General features: G+C 40.7%; 1 protein-coding gene across 5 annotated transcripts in view; it reads right to left on the bottom strand.

Annotated features, from left to right (window-relative positions):
• Positions 1-26,541, bottom strand: part of LOC138754260 (early estrogen-induced gene 1 protein-like) — a 145,921-nt gene that overhangs the window by 37,513 nt on the left and 81,867 nt on the right. For all 5 annotated transcript variants that reach the window (XM_069918210.1, XM_069918221.1, XM_069918232.1 and 2 more), the window contains 2 exons: positions 21,232-21,278; positions 2,292-2,443 (listed from right to left, as the gene is read on the bottom strand). In XM_069918210.1, coding sequence (XP_069774311.1) covers positions 2,292-2,443; positions 21,232-21,278 — 199 coding nt within the window. The remainder of the gene's footprint in view (positions 1-2,291; positions 2,444-21,231; positions 21,279-26,541) is intronic.

Genomic DNA, 26,541 nt, shown 5'->3' with positions numbered 1-26,541 from the left:
GTTGAGAAATGTAGAGTTGTGCATTTTGGTAGAGAAAATAAACGGTTGGATTATTATTTGGTTGGGGAGAAAATTCAAACCTCAGAAGTACAAAGGGACTTGGGGGTCCTAGTGCAGGACAACCTGAAAGTTGACCGCCAGGTTGGATTGGTGGTAAAAGCAACGAATGCTATGTTGGTATTTATTTCAAAGGGGATTGTGAATAAGAAAAAGAGGTGTTGATGAGATTCAATGGGGTACTGGCGAGACCTCATTTGGAGCACTGTGTGCAGTTTTAGGCCCCACATCTTAGAAAGGATGTAGCAAGGATGGAGAGGGTACAGAGGAGGTTTACCAGAATGATTTCAGGAACGAGAAGGCTAATATATGAGGAATGCTTAGCGGCTCTTGGACTCTATTCATTAGAATATAGAAGAATGAGAGGGGTTCTCATAGAAGTATTTCGAATAATGAATGGATTGGACAGTGGTAGTAAATGTTTCCCCTGTTGAGTGATTCCAGGACAAGAGGGCACAGCTCTAGAATTAAAATGTACCAATTTACAACAGAGATCAAGAGAAATTTCTTTTCGCCAGATGGTTGTGGATTTGTGGAATTTGTTGCCACATGCAGCTGTGGAGGCAGGATCATTGGGGGAATTTAAAAGGGAAAATTGATAGATATCTAATTAGTCAGGGTATTATGGGATAAGGCCAGAAAGCCGGAACTTGGAACTAGATGCGAGAACAGTTTAGCTCAGGGAGGTTTCACGGAGCAGACTCGATGGACCAAATAGCCTGCTTCTGTTCCTTTGTCTTGTGATCTTGTGAACCCTCCCTCTAAAACTGCGTGCCATCGTCTCCCAGCCACAAGTGGTCAGAAGAGCCCCTTGTCCCAGCGTCATCAAGGAGAGTGGCATCCTTGGCAGAAGTGAGACCTCTGGCTCAGTGGCATTCCTTCCCCTCTCTCCTCAGCACAGCAGAGCTCCCAGCCCCAACTCCAAACCCTCCCCTCAGCCTACTACCACATACGCACACCGGACTCCCCTAGGCCTGGGGAGGCTTCAGAGTTGGGACGTGGATATCGAGAGTTCTGGTGACTGGAGAAACAGGAGCCTGCCAACTCACCAGTGAGTGTTCCACCACCCTGGGAAGCATCCCTGGGGATCAGCAGCAGCGATGGGGGCAGCGGTTGGAGGTCTTGGTGATCAGCAGCGGTGCTGCAGCCAGCATTTTTTTTGTGATAACTAAACATTATTTAAATGTTTAAAAAAAGCCTTCTCTTGTTGTTTAAACATTGATACAAGTGATTTGCTGTTGCCACTGGGCTATTTTAAAAAAAGTGACCAATTATCCAAAAAAAAGTTTATATGGCATAGGCCCAGTCCTGACCATTTCAGATAATCAAAATTGTACTGTATAATAATTAAAGAATTAAGTCATAATGTACTGTCCAAAAGTAATATTGAATATAAAAAAATTATACAAATAATACACAAAATTCCTTTATATATTTTATACTTCTCTGATGTGATCATGTTGTTCTGTGATATGATCCATTAGTTAACACCTCCAATACTTATTTGTTTTAATAATACAAAGGGAAAAAAACTCTAATAATCTACCCCCTCCCTCTAAACAAGGTTATCCACATCTTATCATATTCAGATTTTGTATCTCCTTCCATAGATATCTCCTGGCCCGTGATGCATTTCAGGATTTTTGCTTTTTATTTCAGGGGTTATACAAGATGTATTTAGGCAGTGAGTTTTTTAAATCCAAAATTCTTTGTCTGAATGACTTGGTGGGCTGAAATGGCCTGTTACCAGGCTGGATGTCTAAATTTAAACAAAAAATAAAAATTAAAAATCTTTCTTACTTTTCCTGCTGCCTAGGAGTGGCTGCCAACATAAGTGAAAGACCAGGCATATCCTGGACCCATTCCCTTTTCCCTCCTTCCATTGGGGAGAAGGCTTCAAAGTGTGAAAGCACGCACCAACAGACAGTTTTGTCCTTGCAGCCATCAGACTCCTGAATGAACCCCATCACAGTACAGTCTTGCTGCCCTAGCTTGGTGCTAATTGATCTTCCTTTTCAGTGTAATCCCATACATGGCTGTATGCAATGCTAGAAACAATCTGTTGGCCTGCTTGAAGAAAAACCCTTCTCACTGTACTACATATTTTGTGACAAATAATGCAATTTAAACTGGTATCATGGCTTTGGTAAGTCTGCCATATTGTAAAAAATTCAATTTGTGGTGAGAAACTTGCATGTAGAAGCCATTATTATGTTGAAATATGCCTGTCATACCTGAGCTGAGTGAAGGGCGAGGTTTTGGCTGCCTCATGGAATTCAAGCCCCCAGAGGCAACAGTATTCCCTGTGGTCCCGTCTCCTTTACAGTCCAGCTGCAAGGAGCTATCTTGGCCTGGAATTGAGATGGACTTGGCAGTACATGCAGGCCTGTAGAAAGCAACATAAAAAAATCTGCAAATGTTTAGAAACTTCAGATTAAAATAATGCAACAGTGCTCGATATATTTAACATCATTCACAATAGTTATTTAATTAGCACTTGATTAACCACCCTTAAAGGCCATCTTGATTAGATCAAAATCTCTGTTTTACAAACAGAACCTTACTTTTCACTGGGACACACTGCAGCCCTCTGACTCAACACTGAATTTGCAACTTTTGGTAACTTGCTCTTTCTTTGTGCCCATGTCAGAACATCATCACACCATCATTTTGGTTCAAGTTTTCTTTGTCCATTTGTATAGTCTGGCCCACTGTGATCATCTCTCAAAAAAGGATAATTTGATTTTAACTACTACTTTGCTATAATCTATTTTTGGTTTCACCCAATCAGATATTCCCCTCCTTTTATTCATTTCTCCACAACATTTTCTGCCACTGAAAACCAACTTGTTTCCACTCTTACATGCATGGGACTTGCATTTCCAAACATTAAAGTCCCGACATACTCCAGCTAATGAGAACCAGGAAATTCTACCTTGCAGATTTGAGCCCAATAAATGTGAATTAATTGGGTATCAGAAGGGGTGGATGTGGATGAAAGATCCCATTCACCAGAAATCGTTTTTCAATGACTCTTCAGGAAATAAAATTAGAATGAAGAAAAAGCATCTAAACGGCACACGAATAACAAGTTCATTAAATTTCCATCAGTCTTTGGAAACATCATTTAGTTACTTGGTTCTCTTTCTTCTCCATCTCACCCCAGATCAATGATCCAAATAATTTTCTTAATTTGCACTGAGCATAGCTACTTGAGCACTGGTGTTAAACAAGAAAGTCTATGGATACTGTGGTTGTGGATTCTAAATTGTAAATTCTGGAGAAACTCATCAAGTCACGCAGCTTTCTTTATGCAGCACAGATAAAGATGTATAACCAACATTTCAGGCCTAAGCCCTTTATCAAGGAAAAAGGCCACTGAGGAATTCAAGCCCCCAGGAAAAAGCAGGCAGGCACAAGTCCTTTGACTCATCCTACTTTCTCCAAGTCAAAGGGGCAGCCATTAGTACCAACATAGGCCCCAACTATGCCTGCCTTTTTGTTAGATACAATGAGCAATAAATGCTACAAGCCTACAGAGGCAAGACCCTTCAACTTTTCCTCCACTATATTGACGACTACTTTGCAGCTGCCTCATGCACCCATGAAGAGATGGACTTTATCCAATTTGCTGGCAACTTCCACTGGTCCTCAAATTTACTTGGTCCATCTCTAGCAACACTCTGCCTTTTCTTGATCTCTGTCTCCATCTCTGAAGACAAACTTACCAACTCCCTCAGATACCCTCTTCACACTCTGTCTCCTGTAAAGATTCCATTCCTTTCCCTTACTTCCTCAGTCTCTGTCACATCTGCTCTCAGGACAAGGACTTCCATGCCAGATCAGAGATGTCCTCCTTTTTCAATAACATGGCTTCCCTTCTACCACCATTAACAGCCCTCACCTGCATATCCTCCATTACCTGCACATATGCCCTGGCCTCCTCTGCCCCCACATGTAACAAGGACAGGATTCTCCTTGTCCTCACCTACCACCCTCTGAATCCAACATGCCACCCACCACCAGTTACATCTTCCCTGCTCATCCCCTCTCCACTCCCTCCATGACTCCCTTGTTCACTCCTCCCTTCCAATTTCTCCCTTGGCACCTACCCCTGTGTATGAGGAGGTGCTCCAATTACACCCACACCTCCTCCTTGACCTTCACTTGTGAATCTGCAGGGGTCATCTACAGCATCCGGTGCTCCCGTTGTGTTCTCCTCTACATTAGTGAGACTGGACGACGTAGATTATGAGATTGCTTCATTGAGCACCTTGGCTCTGTCCTCTGCAATAGCGCGCATCTCCCAGTGGCCACTCATTTCAATTCCCCTTCCCAATTTTTTTGCCAATATGTCTGTCCATTGTCTCATGCACTGGCAGATTGAGATCACCTGCAAATTGGAGGCACAACACCTTATATTCCGTCTGGGCACCCTCTGACCAGATGGCATGAAGACTGACTTCTCTAGTTTCTGTACCCAACCATCATCCCCTCCCACATCTCTTTTCCTGCAGATCTGTCTCTCTCTTTTCTTTTCCCTGTCTCCTTCACCTTATCTTTGCATTCACAGAACCAACCCTCCACCCCCTATTAATTCTCACCTTACCTTTCTCCTGGCCTCTTCCTTATTCAATTATCACCTTATGTCAATTGGTCAGTGCTCCTCCCTCTGTCAATTCTTTTATTCAGGTTATGCCTGCTTTTTCTCATACCTTGAGCAAGGGCTGAGGTCTGAAACGTCAGAAATACTGTATGTCTTTACCTCCTATGAACGCTGCGAGACCTGCCAAGTTCCTCCAGCATTTCTGAGTTTTAATCACTGGAGGGCAGCGTACAACAGAAAAGCCCACACACAGACTCAAATTCTCCAGCAAGAACACAAAATGGAGATTCCTAACTGGTAAAGATTGCCCCCAGTGATGGACTCGGAAACTATTACAGTAAATTAACCCCATCAGATCAGAATTTTTTGGAATAATTTCACTGTACGACAAGCAATCTTTTGTTAATTGCTATGTGGATTTAAACAGGCAAAGGGCTGAAGAAAGGTTGACTTGGTCAAATGGAGGTTTATGAACAGTTAGCTTTCTGTATAGCTGTGTGAAATTAAGTTATTTGCCCCAACTATTAAGATACTACATACTGCAAGTTTCAGCTCCATGATAGGAGCACTGTTTTTAAGTTAGAAGGCTGTGAATTCAAGCCCCACCAACAAAATCAGCATAACTCTGATTTTAATTCAACTGTGTGCATTTATCAAGAACACACAACACAATTTCACCCCCACACACGCAAAATATACTTTGGATAAACTGATCCTTAAAGCCGACATTAAAATCTATAGATAAGTTTACCGTTAAGGAGAAAAATACATAGATTGTTCAGCAACACTTGATGAGGGCGTCTACAATTTCAAAACTGAAGTTATATTGGGTGTCAAAGCATGAAAAAAAACCACCTCTGCTATAAAATGAAAGACTCAACAGTTTCTCTCACACATAACTTTCAATGCCATGCAGATTATAATTTGGTTTCGGGTTCTTTGGAGATGGGAAGCCCTCCCAATACTTCTTTTAAAAAAATCATTCCTTAATGTCAAGTCAATACAGCCAATAATAGTTTGATTTTATTCAATTGTCATACATGTATATCCTGCCAAAGCCAAGTACTTTGTACTTTGTTTGACACAGTATATTTTATTGCTGGTCAAGAGTACCTCAAAACCAACTCTAAGTTTTAAGGGGCAACCACAAGAAGATAACCAAGATTTTACATGATGCTGAAAATTAGATTATAGTTTGAACTTTTCAGAAGTATTCTTCTTTACATTGAAATGTATTTGGAAACTTCCTTTATGATAGGAGGGAGATCTTGGATTACTCGGGACTCTCAAAGATTCTGATTACTTCTGCAGTGACTACTTTCCATTATATTCGTTTGGATGCTAAAAGAATGACGTTGTCTATGACTCAATCAAATAAATTCATACTAGAGTTGAGTTTTCCCAAAGTTTATTAAACAATATTAAACGTTGATAACATTTTAAGTTGTTAAATGGTCAACAGAAAATGTCAGAAGAAGCTTTTACCATCCATTCCGCAGAACAAAATAAACTAAAATCTTATCTCCCAAGCAAGCAGAGATAAATAGTTATAACCCTGAAGCAAAGGTGTTGCTAGGAGACAGCATAAAAATGTTAAACGAAAAGTCACAGACAAGTGGTGAGCATGAAACACATTTTAATCCCTACAATCCCTAATTATTATGTTTAAATATAAAAATTACCATCATAAATAAAGAAAAATCAAACATAGCATATAATAGTATAAATAGTGTAAAATCGAAAAAAAAATAGATGTCAAGTATCAAAACTTTCTGCATCTTGCAAAAGACAGATTTTGGTAATCAGTCTGTTCAGAAAGCCAGTTTTAGTCTTGGTCTGAACTTGACGAACAAGTCCCCTTTTGTTCTGATATCAACAATCTTCCCCATCAACCAGGAATTTCAAGGTGCTGAATTGCCCACAATGATCACAACCTCCCCGTGCGTGAAATTGCACCTGATCTTGGACCAATTCTGTCACTCCTGCAACAGGGGAAGATATTCTTTCACCCATCTTTTCCAGAACAAATCTGATACAAATTGCACCTGCTTCCACCTGTGGCGCATATACATCTTCCTTCTAAAACTGCCTTTGTGGCATTGAAGCAAAAGGTGGTTTGGGGTAAGTGTGTCAAGATCATTTGGATCTGTAGAAGCCTTAGTGATTGGACGACTGTGAAGGATAGCTTCAACTTCACATAAAACTATGTGAAGACCCACCTCATTGAGACTTTCCACCTTTAGGTTGGATTTAAGAACGTTTTGTATTGATCTAATTAATCTTTCCCTTACACCTCCATGGTGTGAGCCAGCAAGGGGGTGGAATATCCAATTGACTCCTTTCTGGAGCAGTGTATTATGGATTTGAACCTGATTCAAGCTTTCGATTACCTCTCTCAACTCACGCTGAGCTCCCAACAAAATTAGTGCCATTGTCAGATTGTAGTTCCTTCACTTGACCATATCTGACTGTAAAATACTGAAGGGCATTGATGAGAGAGTCTGTGTCAAGTGATGATGCCACTTTGATATGAATTGCTCTTACAGCTAAACATGTGAAAATAACACCATAGCCCTTCACAACACTCCTTGCACACTTCACTTCAAAAGGTCCACAATAATCAACTCCAACATATGTGAAGGAAGGTTCATCGGGAAAGACTCTGTCCAGGGGCAAATCTACCATCTGCTGTTGTCCAGGAGGAGTTTTTATATGTCCACAAAAATACATTGACAATTTTTCTCATTAACCCAGTGGAACGAAGAATCCAATATTTATGGCATAGTTTGGATAACATATGGTTGCAACCACCATGGCCCACCTCTTCGTGAATATGCCGAAGAATCAAATCAGAGATTGAAAATCCTTGGTCAATATGATAGGATGTTTCATCTCTTCTGGCATTGCTGCTCTGCTAAGCCGTCCACCAACTCTTAAAGCACCGTTCTCCAGAATGGGGTTGAGTTTACGAATGTGGCTTGTCCTTTTAATATTTATTCCCTTTCTCAGAGTTGAAAGTTCATCTGCAAATCTCTTCCTTTGGCAAAAGCAAATTATCTCCTTCTCAGCATTAACTAGTTCTTCAACTATTTTCTTGATTTCCAGACTCCTTTGGCAACAGATCTCTTTGATGGATGTTATTGGGATGAGGCTGAGCAAGAACACCACTTATTTGTTTTCTCTTTCTGCTTCGATACAGAAGCAGTCCTTCAAGTCTGAGCATTCATGCTATTGCCTTTTTCAAATGATTCCAGGATGAGCAGCCATGGAATTAAGCAGGTTGCTGGATCCACTTGTTCAGACATTATCTGGACAGCATTTGCAGTCATACTCCTGATTTCAGGGTCTTCTGGCAAGATTTATTCTAATATATCAGGATTTTGAAGCCACTCTTTATGAGGCTGTAGAAGAGGCCCGGACACCCACATTTATTTCTTCAGAAAAAACTGGACTTTCAAACCTCGGGGAGGCAGGTCGGCAGGATTGTTAACTGCTTTAACATCATCTCCTCTGTATTGGATGGGAGACTTTATCAATTTCAGTGATTCTGTTAGCCACCAAAGTTCAAAACGTGAAAATAACACCATAGCCATCTGCAACTCTCTTTTCAACATTGCATCCATTCTGCTCGCTGAATAGAGGGATAGTGGCTGGTTTTAATGGAGCCTCTCTTGCCTTTCCCACTGCAAATGCACTATGTACTTGATCATGCAGTAACAGGTAACTAACAGTTCCAGAACCGTCTTCACGTGCATCAGCAAAATGATGCAATTGAGCAGATGTTACAGTTCCGAAATTTGTGGGTTTGAAGCATCTGTCATTCTTGAAGTCTTCAGCTTACAAAGATCTTGAATCCAAGACATTATATCTTGTATAATGGTATTTATGTCATCCCAACCAATCCTTTTCCTACACAAATCTTGTAGGATCTTCTTGACAGTCAGGACAACTGGTGCCAATAAGGTGGTCACGGTCCAAGTCCAGATTTTTCCTTTCCTTTGCCCTCCCTGTTTCAGGTACGGCAGCCAGTACTGTTACTTATCCATTTGGTAAGTAGAAAGCCTACCTTGAAACAGATCAATCACAAATCATGATAAAGAGTTATTGTGTCTTTTTCTGAAGCTGCAGAAGTTATTCCTGATGGTGCTTATAGCTTGAGAGCTAAACTGTTCCATTTTGTCCTCAGAACACTACCCAAGGGCAAAATTTGCACAACTTGGAGATGAAGTCACTCTAAATAGATGTACTGCCATTCTACCATGGTATTCTACCATGTTCAGTTTTTGGTCTCCATCAGGCCACAAAAAAAATCATAACTAGTCGAGGTCTTCTTTCGGTACTTTCACCTGGTATCTTCAATGTCTGCAGTGATGACAGGTTCTTTACGGAATCTATTTAAGACTCCTATCAATGTATTGGTCAAGACTGGACACTGTAAGTGTTGAAAATTTAATGAAACTCCCCAAAAGGTTGCTCCACAATTAAACACCACTCAGTTTTTTTTTTGGTTGATGCAAAACCCCATGGTGTGGTAAGTACCATTTATTGCCATCACTATGTTCCAAGATATCATCTGGTACTCTATCAGCAGAACCAGCAATCCATGTCAGACATGGATTGGGTACATTCTGAATGAAAGGAAGAATCTTTCGAATCTTCTCTTTAAATTCAGTGTATGTTGTTCGACAATGCTTCTATTATCAGGCATGTGAAATTCCCTTTTCTTTAAGGGTAATCCAACACAATAATAATCATTAACCAGGTTGGCAGATTTTGACACTGATTCCAAGAACTGCTGGTCTTCCCATGAAGGTTCTTGGTCGTCCCTGAAGTACTCAGGAAAGTCTGTCTTGAACTGCTGCTCCCACAGCTATTCAAGTTTAACAATCGATATCTTGTTAACATTTATCGCCAACTAGTTTTGAACCTCATTTCTTCCTAACGTTTATCGCCAACTGGTTCTGAACCTCATTTCTTCCTCCTAATGGTCCATTAATCATCCAACCACGCATAGTTTTGACAGTGTAAAGTCCATCTCCCACACTCCTTATGATATCCAGTGGTTCCAGAGCTTTTGGTTCATCTGAGCCAATTAGGAACTCTATCTCAGAGTTCATTTGATGTAAACAAACATTTTTCAAATGCATCCACGAATCAATTTTGTTTTGATGTTGAATGTTTCCTTTATGCACAGGCATAGTTTTCTGATTGTATACACCAGGAAGCTTTCTTTTCTTGCTGTTTGTTCCTTTTTGATGTTCTTCTTTCCTGGAAGATGTGTAGCATTTTGGGATGCTTTAGACCGCATATGTCGCAGTTGAGCCACTTTTTGCAGTTTTTGCTGATGTGTTCTTTACACAGACAGCCAAAACATACTCCATTTCCCTTCAAAAAAGTGATTTTTCTCTCTATGCATCTTCTTTCCCAACTGTGCACACATTTCCAAAGCATGTATATCCTTACAAAACAAATATTTCTTCACAGCAGGCAAATTCTCTTTAGTTTCTTTATCATTTTTCTTATCTGCAACTGTAGTTACAAATAATAAATTTTTCAATTTTGGATGAAGGTGTGATTTGAACCTGTCCACATCTTTGCTCACTGTCTAAGTGTCTTTGATATTTTCATACACTCGATCTGTGACAATGTCCACTTGCCCTTCAATGAAATCCACTAAATCCTTAAAAGCATCTCTTTGATCATATTTTTTCTGGTATTCAACAACTGAAGTTCTTCATAGTTCTAGGTCATATCATCTGCATGCGCAATACATTTAAAACGATTCGCATATTAGTAGACACGTCAAGCTCTTGTAGATAGTCGATTTTGGCCATGGCGATGCAACATTCTCTTATTAAGCTTGTAGAACTTTTATTCACAAAAATGAAAGAGCCTTCTGTATATAAGCTGTAGCAGTTTTATGCTTGTTGCCAAAATGTATTTTAAATGAGATCTGTTTTAAAGTGTTTATATGTGACCTACACTAAAAAATCTGCCCTTTATCTTCCAAAATCATATCTATATTCTGTTACAGTGGTCCTTCCTCAAAACGTGACTCCATAACATTAGATGCTTTACATAAATTGCTTCAAACATCAGATCCCTCTGAGGTGGTTAGTATCTTCATTTTAGCCTTTAGGGTTTTTTTTTTCAACTATTTCCTCTCTTTTCCTCCGTAGCTGCTCCTCCTGCAGCTCTTTTCTCTTCCTTCCGGAGCTGGTCCTCCTCCCTTCGTACCTGCTCCCTTTTCCTCTTTAGCTGCTCCTCCTGTTCTTCTAAGGTAAATTTATTTTGAAGCAATTCTTGTTCTGCAACAAGAGCAGCAACTTCAGCCTAAACCATACGTGAAGATGCAGTGCTTGAAATACGGGAAACTCTAGAGCTTGATCTATAAGAACTTCTTTTGCTTCTCCAGCTTGTATTTGATGCACTATCTTCTGATAGTACTTCATCCTGTATGTCAGATGTTGCTTTAATATCTGACTTGGTCACCAGTTTGATTTTGCCCATCCTCCACATCTTATGATATACCTTCAGACATTTCCAAGTGACTAATCTTGGATTCTGTGGATTGTTTTTGCAGTAATTCTGTTGGGATTTGTATTCCCAGCAGCCAAAACCTACTCTTCTTCTCTTGCCTCTCTTTGTCTTGTAAAGAGAACAGCTTTGGCTCCACTTGTCTAAGTGCTGCCAATACAATTCTTCTCTAAGTTCCGTGACCTTCATCTCCTTGATAAGTCGTTTCTCAGAGGCAACAGTTTCAGAGACCTCTTCCATTTCACCCTTATCCATCTACCAACCTCCATACTCAGGCACCAAGCTTGCAGAACAATAACTCCAAAACCAAAAACAGAACTCAAAGGTCATGTGGCAGTAACTCCAAACTGTGTTCCAAACTCGCAATAAAAAAAAGTATGGTTTATCACTTCCAATGGCCTTGATGCTGCTGTTGACAATAATACTTCCATAAGTTCAAAATGGTCTGAACAGAGCCAAATTGATCCAATCCAAAACCAATTTCCAACTTTCTATTGATTTCATTCTAGTGACTACTTTCCATTAGTCGCTTGGATACTATAAAGAATGTTGTTGTCTATGACTCATTCAAGCAAATTCAAACAAGAGTTGAGTTTTCCAAACTTTATTAAATGATATTGAACATTGCTAACATTATTATAAGTTGGTAAACTGTCAACAGAAAACATTGGAAGTTTTTTTAATCATCCATTCTGCAGAACAAAAAAATTAAAAATCTTATCTCCCAAGCAAGCAGAAAAAACTAGTTATGTCCCTGAAGCAAAGATGTGGCTAGAAGACAGCATAAAAATATTAAACAAAAAGTCACAGACAAGCAATGAGCATGAAACACATTTGAACCCCTACAACTTCAGAACCACAATATATTTTTTTAAAGGAACACCGTTCCTTTAACAAAATACATTATGGTTGTTGAGTAATCCGAATACTTTGCAAATATTGAGTTTTTATAAAACTGAAAATAAAATTTAAGGTATAAACAGAAAATTAAAAGTCAAAATAAAAATCTTCATAATAATCTGATTCACAGATTTGTCAAATATTTGCTTTCTATCCAGTGCTAGAAAGCTCATGCCTGTTAGATAATGGTCACCAAGAAAAAAGGGAATTTTTTAAGTTTTGACTAAATGAAAGATCAAAATTCTACAAATTTCAATTATGAAGCAACAATACTTTTTCGCATTAATCCTCAATCTCAAGTTTTAACTCCTGTGGATCCCAGGCATTTCTAGGATGATTTGAAATATAAAGGAAACCTGGGTACAGAAATAACGTTGTGCTTCTATATTGGGAATAATAGTTAATAGCTTTTGGTGCACTGTGTAATGTAGATTAGATATCAGCCCATATTAGTTGGCTAACAAATTAAATTTCACATTCATTCTTTCTGGGGTTAAACAAGCAAGTCTGCAGTGATAAGGTCTTGTGTGCTTTTCTTCAAGGTATTGACTCTTTATGAACTGTGAACTAATCAGTAAGAAAATAATAGGATGGTCCAAGGGTAAATGCCATAAGAGGAAGAAGAGGAGGAGGAAGGAGGAGGGAAGAGGGAGGAAGAAAGGAAGTAAGGGAGAAAAAAGGATGAACTTTGTTATATGTGTAAAAAAAAGTCATTTTTGGGGTGGGGAGGATGGGTGAGAGAGAATAACCATCACTGCGAAATCAGTTGACGCTTGCGAGCAGGTTCGCAATCCAAATGGAGAGGGGAGTTGTGGTTGTCCGGCAAGGGATAAGGGGGAACTCGGGGGGGGGGGTGGGCATTTGGGGCTAAGGGAATATTGGATGTGGGAGTTGTTGAAGTATTTTATGTTTTAAATGTGTTGTCATACGTTGAGTTTAAAAAGGGAAAACAGAGATGAAAATGGGGAAAAGGGGGATGGTGGTGGTGAGGAAGCGGAAATGAGGTGTAAACAGGATATGAGATGGCCATGTTGAATTATATGACTATAAACATTAATGGAATACATAACCAAATTAAACGGAAAAGGCTATTAAATTTATTGAAAAAAGAAAACATAGATGTAGCATTTGTGCAGGAAACGCATCTAACTGAAGTGGAACATAATAAATTAAAGAGAGACTGGGTAGAGCATGGAGCAGCAGCATCATATAATTCAAAAACTAGAGGTGTAGTTATATTAATTAATAAAAATGTACCAATCAAAATAGAGGAGGAAATAATAGATCCAGCAGAGAGGTATGTAATGATAAAGTGTCAGATATATTCAGAACTTTGGAATTTGCTCAATAGATATGCACCTAATGAAGAGGATCAAAAGTTTATGCAAGATATTTTTTTGAAGATTGTAGATACGCAAGGGAATATATTGATAGGAGGGGATTTTAACCTTAATTTGGATCCAATGTTGGATAAAACTGGACACAAGACTAGCAAAAAGAATAAAGTGGCCAAATTTATGGCTAAATCAATGCAGGAAATGAAACTTATGGATATATGGAAGAGGCAACACCCAAGAGAGAAGGAATATTCATATTATTCGAGTAGGCATAAAACATACTCAAGGATTGATATGTTTTTGTTGTCAGCCTATATTCAAGGAAGAGTTAGAAAAACTGAATATAAAGGTAGATTGCTATCTGATCATTCACCCCTGTTATTAGCAATAGAACTGGAGGACATCCCACCAAGAACATATAGATAGAGGTTAAACTCCATGCTACTTAAAAGGCAGGAATTTAGAGAGTTTATTGAACGCCAAATTAAAACGTACTTTGAAATAATTACGGAATCAATGAAAGACAAATTTATATTATGGGATGCAATGAAAGCTTTCATTAGAGGGCAGATAATAAGTTATGTAACTAAAATGAAAAATGATTACAATTGAGAAAAAGAACAGTTGGAAAGGGAGATAGTAAGTACAGAAAAGGAACTAGTAAAAAGGGATGATATAACAAAAAGAAAAAGAGAACTGGCAGACAAAAAAATAAAATACAAAACATTACAAACATATAAGGTAGAGAAGAACATAATGAAAATAAAGCAAAAGTATTATGAACTAGGAGAAAAAACACACAAAATATTAGCCTGGCAACTTAAAACAGAACAAGCTAAAAGAACTGTATTGGCATCAAGGAAAAAGGACAAACAAATTACACATAATCTAATGGAGATTAATGAGAACTTTAAGGAATTTTATGAACAATTATACCAAGCTGAGAATGAGGGGAAAGATGATAAAATAGAAGTGTTTTTAGCTAAAATTGAACTGCCGAAATTGCAAGAGGAACAAAACAAACTGATAAAACCATGTGAAATAGAGGAAGTACAGGATATATTAAAAAAAAGCTGCCGAACAATAAAACTCCTGAAGAGGATGGATTCCCAATAGAATTCTATAAAACATTTAGAGTCATTAATTCCTCCTCTCCTGGAAGTAATGAATCAGATAGAAGAAACACAAAACTTGCCAGATTCATGAAAGACAGCAATAATTACACTACTACCAAAGACGGGGAAGGACCCACGAACACCAGCATCATATAAACCAATATCTCTACTAAATTCAGATTATAAGATAATAGCAAAATTATTAGCAATCAGATTGACCGATTGTGTACAAAAAATAGTAAAACAAGATCAAACTAGATTTATTAAGAAAAGACGAACAGCGGATAATGTCTGTAAATTTATTAATTTAATTCATGCAGTTCAAGGAAATAAGATGCCAACAGTGGCTGCTGATTTAGACGCAGAAAAAGCCTTTGACAGGGTAGAATGGAATTATTTATTCAAAGTATTACAGAGGTTCAATTTACCAGAAAAATATATTAATTGGATTAAAGCATTATATAATGGACCATTGGCGAAGGTAACAGTCAATGGATATGTATCGAACCAATTTAAATTAAGTAGGTCAACTAGGGGGGGCATGGCAAGATGGCATAGGGAACAGACGTGCCTTCCAGACCTCTCCTGACTCTGATTTATTGTTTTGTCTTTAAGTGCCCGTTAAAGTTCTTTTAAAAGTTTATAAATAATAAGAGGTGTTGGATTAGTGCCTAATGGTTTATATGCAAAAAAAGGTAAAAGAAAACATCAACAGACTGTTAAAAAAACTACATTTTCCGAAATTGTCTGAGCCTACTTGTTTACAAGAAGCCAGGACTCAGCGTAGAATGGATCCAGAGGAAGACGTACAGAGTTCGGCATTGAAACTCCGTTTTAAGCCGGTGAGGCTCATTGAAGGTCGCATTCAACAGCTTTCAGACCAAAGAGCTGGACAGGTGCCAGTATTTCACACAACGGCCACTGTGAGTGCTGTTACTCAGACTTTGACAGTTGAATCAGCTGGGGCGCCACCAGCTGGAGAGTTAAAGAGCTGTCATTCGACTGCTACAGTGGTGGCGCTGCAAAATGCATCTTCAATTACAACGGTTTTTCCAGACAACGATTCAGTGAAGATGATTAAAGAGATTTGGCTTAAAGATAACTCTGATCTTCAGTCTCCTGGCATTGCTGGGGGGACTTTGAGAGGGATTTTTATATGAAGTCAAACTGCTAGAAAAGATACTAAATTAAGGGAAGGGACAGAAGATCCCGTGGTCTCTAAGGAACAGCAAGACCCCATTATGCTTGAATCTACTTCTGTTGAAATGTCTGTTAAGGATCTTGAAGATAAGATATATTCTGTATCGAGTCACTTACCTAATTTTGTGAACCTGTTTATTTCCAAGATTAATGCGATGGCGGAAGTTGTTTAAACTATTGTGACAGAGAGTCAATTTTACGTACGGCTATTAGAAATGCCCAGCAAAATAGATCTCCTTTGATGGTTCAGAATAATCCTGTTTTCTTCTATCAAGATTTGAGTCAAGAAATTATGTTTCAACGACACAAATTTAATTCTGTGAAAGAACGGTTGTGGAAAAAAAGACATAAGGCAACATTCAGGTATTCTGCGGTACTGAAGATTTTTTAGGATGGAAATTAGCCAAAGTTCTTTGACAATCCTAAAGAGGTTATGGACTTTGCTCAGTCTCTACCAATCATGCAGTTTCAGGAATGATGTAGTCCTTCAAGGTCTGCAAAGAGAGTAGAGAGGTGGGATCCACATTTTTAAAAGAAATGGAAGCAATGGTGACCGAAGTGGTAACGTTGATTTAAAAAAAATAAATCTTTTATCTTTTTTTTGAGAAGAGTTTAAATAGTTTAAATAATGATGATAGTTTAATGAAATGGGAGTTGGGAGAGGGAACTGGGTGGGCACTAGTTTCCAGAAGTCATCAGCTATCTGTGAGTTATCTCACACCCAATATTTTGGGGGAGTTACCGCTTTGGGCGGTTTAAACAGGAGGAGGTAGTTGTGACCTCCAACCTGTTTTTTTTTTCTTTTTAATTTTTGGGTTAAGAAGTGAAGGTTTTTTTTAATTATTTTTTTTTTTAAATAATTTTTTTTTAAACTTTTTGTTTTCTGATTGTAATTGAGAGGGAATTAGGAGGTTTTTTTTCTCTCCTTTTTTTTCTCTTTTTTTGGGGTTTTTTTTTCTCTCTTTTTTCTTTCTTTTTTAAGAGGATGATGTCACAGAAGATAAGTCAAAAATTGAGGATGTTGAATTAGATGAAGAGGAAGATGAGGGGAAAGGTGATAAGAAGAAAAAGAAGAAAATTAAGTACAAATACATTGTGGGAGAAGAGTTTAATAAAATTAAGTTAATTTCGATAGAGAATTTTGAAGATGTTATAAATGAAGAATATGGAGAATTTTATGAGTTTGAACTTTTTTTTCTTTTTTTTAATATAAAGGGAGGGGAAGGGAATAAAAAGTTTATCTGATTGTTTTTCTAAGGGATGTTTTTGTTCTCTCGATGAATTATAAAAGAAACTTGGTATTAATGGAAATTCTGTATTTATGTATTATTAATTATGATTTTTTGTATAACAGATATGTGGTTGATATATGATTTTAATATTTGAACTTAGTTTTAAAGTGGATTTCATTTGTTAAATACATGTATTATGTTTGATTTAAATATATGTTTAAGGGTATTATTTTAGTATTGATTTTTTTTGTTGTTAGTAATTTTTTTTGTTGTTAAATTTTATCCTTTTTTTGTAAGTGGGGTTTTTTCTATTTTATTTACAACATTGTTAATTAATTCTTCACTCTTTATTTTGGGGGGGGAGGGTTGGACTAATTTTAAATTAGATGATTAATGTTGTGTTATAATTATTGGGGGGGGGTTAATTTGTGTAGTTTAATGATGTAGTATTCTAATTTTTATTATCTTATTTTTTATTATTTCTTTAAATGTAATTTTTATTTTATTCATGTCATAAAATTTTAAATAAAGTTTATATAAAAAAAAAAGTAGGTCAACTAGGCAGGGATGTCCCACTATCTCCCTCACTGTTCGCTTTAGCAATAGAACCATTGGCAGAACTGATAAGAACAGAAAATAAAATAAAAGGGATAAAAATAAAGAAGGAGTATAAAATCAGTTTATTTGCAGATTACATTATAGTATACTTAACAGAACTAGAAATATCAATAAAAGAACTACATAAGAAATTGAAGGAGTATGGAGAAATATCGGGGTAAAAGATCAACGCAAATAAAAGTGGTGATGCCAATGAGAAATGCAGATTATACAGAATTTAAAAAAGAATCACCATTTAAATGGCAAACACAAGCAATCTGATACCTAGGTATTAGGTTAGGGAATAATTTAAGCCATTTGTACAAATTAAATTATCAGCCACTAATAAAGAAATTGCAGGAAGACTTAGAACATTGGAAAAAAACTGCCGTTAACGTTGATAAGGAGGGTGAGCTGCATTAAAATGAACGTGTTCCCAAGGATACAATACTTATTTCAATTGTTACCAATTCCCTTAACAGAGAAATTCTTCAATGAACTGAAGAGAATAATAAGGAAATTCTTATGGAAAGAGGGGAAATTGAGGATACTGTTAGATAAATTAACAGAGAGGTACAACCAAGGTGGTTTGCAGTTACCAAACTTTAAAAATTATTTAAGAGCAGCACAATTAAGGTATTTATCAGATTTTTATCAGACAAGGGAAAAACCAGATTGGACTAAGATAGAGCTAGATAAAATAGGGGAGAAGGTTCCGGAACATATACTTTTTAAGTGGGATGAAAAGCTGGTATAATATAAAAGCTCACCAGTATTGCATCATTTACTCAATATATGGAAGAAGATTCACTTAGAAAGGAAAAAAAACAAATTACCAACTACCAAAATTATTATTGACGCAAAATCAGCTAATCCCTTTTACAATAGATAACCTTTCCTTTAGAGAATGGGAGAGAAAAGGAATTAAAAGAATATAAAATTGTCTTTTGGGAAATAATTTATTAACATTTGAACAACTGAAGTACAAATATGGAATAACTCATGGTACAATGTTTGTATATCATCAACTGAAAGCTTACTTAAAGGATAAATTGGGAAAAAGACAGATTACCAGAAGGAAGCAGCTTTGAATATGTGATTACAGACACAATGATAATTAGAAGATTTATAACAAACATGTACATCAAGCTGCAAGATAAGGAAAATTATGAAATAAGCTATAAACCCAAACAAAAGTGGGAAAAGGATTTAAACATAAATGAAACAAGGGAAAAGTTATGTTCCGGAACTATGAAGAATATAATAAACACAAGGTTATGCATGATACAGTATAATTGGTTACACGGGTTATATATCACGCCTCAAAAGTTAAAAAAATGGGATCCAACAGTATCAGATAGATGTTTTCACTGTAAGAAGGAAGTGGGAACAACACTACTTGCAATTTGGGCATGTGAGAAAGTGAAAATGTTTTGGTAAGATCTAAATCAGGTATTAAATAAAATCACAAAAAAACAACATACCAAAAAATCCAGATCTTTCTTCTAAGTAATATAAGTAGTAAGGAATTAGGCCTCAAACTGGATGAAGCGCAAAAAAGATTTATTATGATAGCCTTAGCTGCAGCAAAAAAATGTATAATGTCAACTTGGAAATCAGAAGGGAGCCTGAGAATACAGCAATGGTACATGGAAATTAATAAAATGTATTCCACTGGAAAAAACAACATATAATTAAAAAAATAAAGTTTCATTATTTGAACTAATTTGGGAACCATACATGGAACATAACAGAGGGGGCTTGCTTTGGACCTCCAGCCCCTAAAATGATAAGACGACAAAATTACTTGATCCAGTGTGTAAAAGTAGATGACACATTTTTCTTGTTTATTTTTCATTGTGTGATGACATTGTTTAATGGTTTTATTATATTGTATATGTTGAATGTTTATTGGTTTTGGAGGGGGGTGGGAAGGGGGGAGGGAAGGTGGGGGGGTGGGGAGAAGGGGAGAAAATACCACTGTGTATATTTAAGAGGGAAATGTTTGTATGTATTTTGGTTGATATGGTTCACAGTGTGAAAAATAATTTTTTTTTTAAAAAAAGTGACTTTTCCACCTGACCTCTGATTGGTCAAGCTAAGAGAATTTTATGGAATCCAACATCAGGGGTACAACTCACACTCATCAGCAAGTAGGAAAAGTGATAAGTCAACATTGGAATGTTGGCCTTCATTGCTAGAGGAATTGAATTCAGGAGTAGTGAGGTAATGTTGCAACTGTATAAGGTACTGGTGAGACCGCACCTGGAGTACTCTGTCCAGTTCTGGTCTCCATATTTGAGGAAGGATATACTGGCTTTGGAGACGGTCCAGAGGAGGTTTACTAGGTTGATCCCTGGGATGAAGGGGTTGACTTATGATGAAAGATTAAATCGTCTAGGATTGTATTCACTCGAGTTCAGAAGAATGAGAGGAGATCTTATAGAAACATATAGAATTATGAAGGGTATGGATAGGATAGATGTAGGAAGGTTTTTTGAGCTGGCCGGGGAAACTAAAACGAGAGGACACAGTCTCAAGATTCGGGGGGAGTAGATTTAGGACAGAGATGAGGAAAAATAGTTTTTCCCAGAGAGTAGCGAATGTTTGGAATTCTTTAACCAGGGAAGTGGTTGAGGCTGCCTCATTAAACATATTTAAAATTTGGTTAGATAAATTTTTACATGATAGAGGAATTAGGGAATATGGGGAGAAGGCAGGTAGGTGGAGTTAGGTCATAAATTAGATCAGCCATGATCGTATTGAATGGCGGAGCAGGCTCGATGGGCCATTTTTGGCCTACTCCTGTTCCTACTTCCTATGTTCCTATGCGATTGGTGGTCAGCAGTGAAGTCAACGAGATCCAGAGCCAGATACTCCAACCAAGGGAGTGAAGACAATATGACCCTAACTGAGATAGGAGACTAATATTCGTGAAAAGGAGAGAACCGTGGGTTGCGTGAGTCCAGTAAATATGTCCGTAACTAGCCCAAAGTGTGATGGATAGTGATTGCAACATTGTTAGATAGTTAGAGCCCAAGTACTGCATGATTGCGAATAAAGCAGCCTTTGAACCGGGATTCAACTTGTGCTCTTTTGTTTGTCTAAAAATATAAAGCACCTGGGAAAACACATTTTATGAGTAATTAGTTGAAGTGCTCAGAAAGAGTAGGAGCAACACAAGGATAAAACAAAAACACTGGAAGAACTCAGCAGGTCACGCAGTGTCCATTATAGATGCTGCGTGGTCTGCAGAGTTTCTCCAGCATTTTTGTGTTTTTACTACATTTACATTGCCTGCAGACTTTCATGTTTTGTAACACATTTAGAGTTAGGATCTGTGCACTGCAAGACAGTATCAAAATACAAATACATTTCTACAGATCCCATCAATTGCTGATTCATATTAATTAAAACAAAAATTTAAATGAGCTCATGGGATTGGTTTTCTGTGCTGGTAAATTGCCCTACAAAACATCCCAAATAGAGTACTGCATTTCAGATATTTGAGCTGTGGCAATGAGTTACATTTTGAAGGAGAGAATAAAACAAAGGGAGCATAATTGTCCTTAAAGGCAACACCAACCAGCTGTTTTCTTTGTTAATCTGTACTGAATTCACAAAATAAAATGAGCACTAAAAATACTTACGTTTTGAAGCAAGGATCTCCTGACAACAGTTGCATACCTATTGTGACCTGCAAAGAGAAATAGTTTCCAATGAGAAATAACAAAAGTATGTTGTGGAATGCACAAATGTTACCACGCAGGTGCAGAGATCCATAACAAGCTGACACATAAGCTACAGTTAGCTGGTGCTTCTCTCTGGAATCACTAACTAATTAAGTGTATTCTACCCTTTTACTATATATGGTGCCATATAGGATGATCCTTGAAACTTCAAAATTTCACCTGAAAATCAGGTCATCCTATATGCGAGGGCTAAAATGATATGTCAATGGTGAAGTCTCAGCAGTGCTGGCTCTGATGCAATCCTGCACATGCCATGTTAGCTATTTACGAAGTTTCAGTGCTCCTCTGCGAGGCTTATCTGCCCAGTCTGACTGCCATTGGCTCTGTACAGGCTTTAAATGGCCTATTACAAGAGCTGACTGTGGTTCATTTTAAAATATCCAAATTAAATTGAAACCTTTACATGGCACAGTGTAATTTATTATTAAAATATTGTGATTTGCTTTTAACAACATCCACTGGTCAGCGATTTGGGAGAGGAGTCATTTAATCAAAGGATATCACTCAAAACCAACACTTTAGGTGGAAATTCCTGGGTCCTATACATGAGTTTTCCTATACGATGGCAATATGGTATGCATTGCAAGTTTAAGGGTATTTTGCTTCCTTTGCACTCCAACGGCAGAGTGATCTGTTGTCCACTGTGCAATATTTCTTCAAGAAGTTCTGCACTAAGAAAGAATCACCATTTAAATGGCAAACACAAGCAATCCGATACCGAGGTATTAGACTAGTTAATAATCTAGGCCATCTATACAAATTAAATCATCAGCCATTAATGAAGAAATTACAAGATGACTTAGAACATTGGAAAGATTCATCACTAACACTGATAGGAAGGGTAAATTGCATTAAAATGAATATCTTCCCAAGGATACAATACCTATTTCAATCGTTACCAATTCCCTTAACAGAGAAATTCTTCAATGAGCTAAAGAAAATAATAAGGAAATTCTTATGGAAAGGGGGGAAACCAGGATAGCACTAGATAAATTAACAGAATGGTACATACAAGGGGGCTTACAGCTACCAAACTTTAAGAATTATTATAGAGCAGCACAATTAAGATATCTATCAGATTTTTATCAAACAAGGGAAAAACCAGATTGGACCAGGTTAGAGCTAGATAAAATAGGGGAGAAGGTACCAGAACATATACTTTATAATTGGGATGAAAAACTGGTGCAACATAGAATTTCACCAGTACTGCACCATCTGCTCAACATTTGGAAGAAGATTCACGTAGAAAGGAATAAAACAAATGACCAACTACCAAAATTATTATTGACGCAAAATCAACTAATCCTTTTCACAATAGATAACCTTTCCTTTATAGAATAGGAGAGAAAAGGGATCAAAAGAATAGAAAATTGTTTTTTGGGAAATAATTTATTATCTTTTGAACAAATGAAGTACAAATATGGTATAACTCACGGTACAATGTTTGCATACCACCAACTGAAAACCTACTTAAAAGACAAATTGGGAAGCAGGCTGAAGTTACCAGAAGGAAGCAGCTTTGAATATGTGATTACAGACACAATGATAATTAAAAGATTTATAACAAACATGTACATCAAGCTGCAAGAGAAAAAGGATGAAATAAGCTGTAAACCCAAACAAAAGTGGGAACAAGATCTAAACATAAAGATAAAAAATGAAAAATGGGAAAAGCTCTGCTCCAGAACTATGAGAAATACAATAAACATGAGGTTACGCATGATACAATATAATTGTTTACACAGCTATATATCACGCCCCAAAAGTTAAATAAATGGGACCCAACAGTATCAGATAAATGTTTTTGCTGCAAGAAGGAAGCGGAAACAACAGTACATGCAATTTGGGCATGTGAGAAAGTGGAAAAGTTTTGGAAAGATCTAAATCAGGTATTAAATAAAATCACAAAAACCAACATACCGAAAAATCCAGAGATCTTTCTTCTAAATAATAAGTAAAGAATTAGGCCTCAAATTGGATGAAGCTCAAAAAAGATTTATTATGATAGCCTTAGCTGTAGCAAAAAAATGTATAATGTCAACCTGGAAATCAGAAGAGAGCCTGAGAGGACAGCAATGGTACATGGAAATGAATAAATGTATTCCATTGGAAAAAATAACATATAATTTAAAAAATAAAGTCACATTATTTGAACAAATTTGGGAACCGTACATGGAACACAACAGAAAGCGCTTACCGCGGACCTCCACCCCCTAAAATGATAGAATGAGAAAACGACGAAATGAATTGATCAGTGTGTAAAAGTAGATGACACAATTTTCTTATTTTCATTGTGTGATGACATTGTTTAATGGGTTTATTGTATTGTATATGTTGAACATTTAGTGGGTAGAGAGGGGGTGGGAAGGAGGGAGGGGGGAAAATGACACTGTGAATATTCAAGAGGGAAATGTTTGTGTGTATTTTGGTTAATATGGTTCATAGTGTGAAAAATAAAAAATTTGAAAAAAAGTTCTGCATTATAGACTCCATCTAGCAAAGCACTTGTTAGCACAATTTGGTGTCCAGGTACCTGAAATGCAACAAGTTAGCATGCAGGAACAACATGTATGCCAGCCTTTATTCCAAGGAGACAGAAGCAAAGGAATTCATGCTGCAATTGTGGAGAGCTTTATTATGACTACCTCTGATTACCTGGCATTGTGTGGTCTCCTTTTCAGAGGAGGAGTACATTACCTCAGAGCAATTAAAATTTGCTTGATTTATTCCTGGGATGAGGAGATTGTCCGATACAATTTTGTAATATAAAAATGCCCAAGCTTTAAACTATTTGGTCGGCTGAAATGGAAGCAAAACTGAAATCTTACACAAAGTGTAATATACAAAATTACTGCAAAATCTCAGCAGGTAACGCAGCATCTGAAGGAAGCAAAGAACGTTTCTGGCCTGAAACCAAAGTCAAGATACAAGCAAAAAGCAGGCAATGCCCCAAAACAAAAAGGTGGGTGGAGGAGAGGATAAGGGGTGGGGGAGAAGCACAGGCCAACAGGTCATAGGATGATATGGACGAGAAGACAGAAAAAAAATAAGGCTGAGGTGATTTGGGAAAGAAGCTCTATGAATTGAGAGAGACGGTAGTGCAGAATTGGAGGGGACAGTCACACAGGGCGAGAGGGGGCGGGCGGAAGAGGGCGGGCGGAAGAGGGCGGGCGGGGGCGGGCGGAAGAGGGCGGGCGGGGGCGGGCGGAAGAGGGCGGGCGGGGGCGGGCGGGCGGGGGCGGGCGGAAGAGGGCGGGCGGAAGAGGGCGGGCGGAAGAGGGCGGGCGGAAGAGGGCGGGCGGAAGAGGGCGGGCGGAAGAGGGCGGGCGGAAGAGGGAGGGCGGGGGCGGGCGGAAGAGGGCGGGCGGAAGAGGGCGGGAGGGGGCGGGCGGAAGAGGGCGGGAGGGGGCGGGCGGAAGAGGGCGGGAGGGGGCGGGCGGAAGAGGGCGGGAGGGGGCGGGCGGAAGAGGGCGGGAGGGGGCGGGCGGAAGAGGGCGGGAGGGGGCGGGCGGAAGAGGGCGGGAGGGGGCGGGCGGAAGAGGGCGAGAGGGGGCGGGCGGAAGAGGGCGAGAGGGGGCGGGCGGTAGAGGGCGAGAGGGGGCGGGCGGTAGAGGGCGAGAGGGGGCGGGCGGTAGAGGGCGAGAGGGGGCGGGCGGTAGAGGGCGAGAGGGGGCGGGCAGTAGAGGGCGAGCGGGGGCGGGCGGTAGAGGGCGAGCGGGGGCGGGCGGAAGAGGGCGAGAGGGGGCGGGCGGAAGAGGGCGAGAGGGGGCGGGCGGAAGAGGGCGAGAGGGGGCGGGCGGAAGAGGGCGAGAGGGGGCGGGCGGAAGAGGGCGAGAGGGGGCGGGCGGTAGAGGGCGAGCGGGGGCGGGCGGTAGAGGGCGAGCGGGGGCGGGCGGAAGAGGGCGAGCGGGGGCGGGCGGAAGAGGGCGAGAGGGGGCGGGCGGAAGAGGGCGAGAGGGGGCGGGCGGAAGAGGGCGAGAGGGGGCGGGCGGAAGAGGGCGAGAGGGGGCGGGCGGAAGAGGGCGATTGGGGGCGGGCGGAAGAGGGCGATTGGGGGCGGGCGGAAGAGGGCGAGAGGGGGCGGGCGGAAGAGGGCGAGAGGGGGCGGGCGGAAGAGGGCGAGAGGGGGCGGGCGGAAGAGGGCGAGAGGGGGCGGCCGGAAGAGGGCGAGAGGGGGCGGCCGGAAGAGGGCGAGAGGGGGCGGGCGGAAGAGGGCGAGAGGGGGCGGGCGGAAGAGGGCGAGAGGGGGCGGGCGGAAGAGGGCGAGAGGGGGCGGGCGGAAGAGGGCGAGAGGGGGCGGGCGGAAGAGGGCGAGAGGGGGCGGGCGGAAGAGGGCGAGAGGGGGCGGGCGGAAGAGGGCGAGAGGGGGCGGGCGGAAGAGGGCGAGAGGGGGCGGGCGGAAGAGGGCGAGAGGGGGCGGGCGGAAGAGGGCGAGAGGGGGCGGGCGGAAGAGGGCGAGAGGGGGCGGGCGGAAGAGGGCGAGAGGGGGCGGGCGGAAGAGGGCGAGAGGGGGCGGGCGGAAGAGGGCGAGAGGGGGCGGGCGGAAGAGGGCGAGAGGGGGCGGGCGGAAGAGGGCGAGAGGGGGCGGGCGGAAGAGGGCGAGAGGGGGCGGGCGGAAGAGGGCGAGAGGGGGCGGGCGGAAGAGGGCGAGAGGGGGCGGGCGGAAGAGGGCGAGAGGGGGCGGGCGGAAGAGGGCGAGAGGGGGCGGGCGGAAGAGGGCGAGAGGGGGCGGGCGGAAGAGGGCGAGAGGGGGCGGGCGGAAGAGGGCGAGAGGGGGCGGGCGGAAGAGGGCGAGAGGGGGCGGGCGGAAGAGGGCGAGAGGGGGCGGGCGGAAGAGGGCGAGAGGGGGCGGGCGGAAGAGGGCGAGAGGGGGCGGGCGGAAGAGGGCGAGAGGGGGCGGGCGGAAGAGGGCGAGAGGGGGCGGGCGGAAGAGGGCGAGAGGGGGCGGGCGGAAGAGGGCGAGAGGGGGCGGGCGGAAGAGGGCGAGAGGGGGCGGGCGGAAGAGGGCGAGAGGGGGCGGGCGGAAGAGGGCGAGAGGGGGCGGGCGGAAGAGGGCGAGAGGGGGCGGGCGGAAGAGGGCGAGAGGGGGCGGGCGGAAGAGGGCGAGAGGGGGCGGGCGGAAGAGGGCGAGAGGGGGCGGGCGGAAGAGGGCGAGAGGGGGCGGGCGGAAGAGGGCGAGAGGGGGCGGGCGGAAGAGGGCGAGAGGGG

Source organism: Narcine bancroftii, chromosome 1 (assembly GCF_036971445.1).
Source record: "Narcine bancroftii isolate sNarBan1 chromosome 1, sNarBan1.hap1, whole genome shotgun sequence".
Taxonomy (NCBI): domain Eukaryota; kingdom Metazoa; phylum Chordata; class Chondrichthyes; order Torpediniformes; family Narcinidae; genus Narcine; species Narcine bancroftii.
Note: the sequence above shows the minus strand (reverse complement) of the source record. Positions and strands in the feature narration are given on the sequence as shown.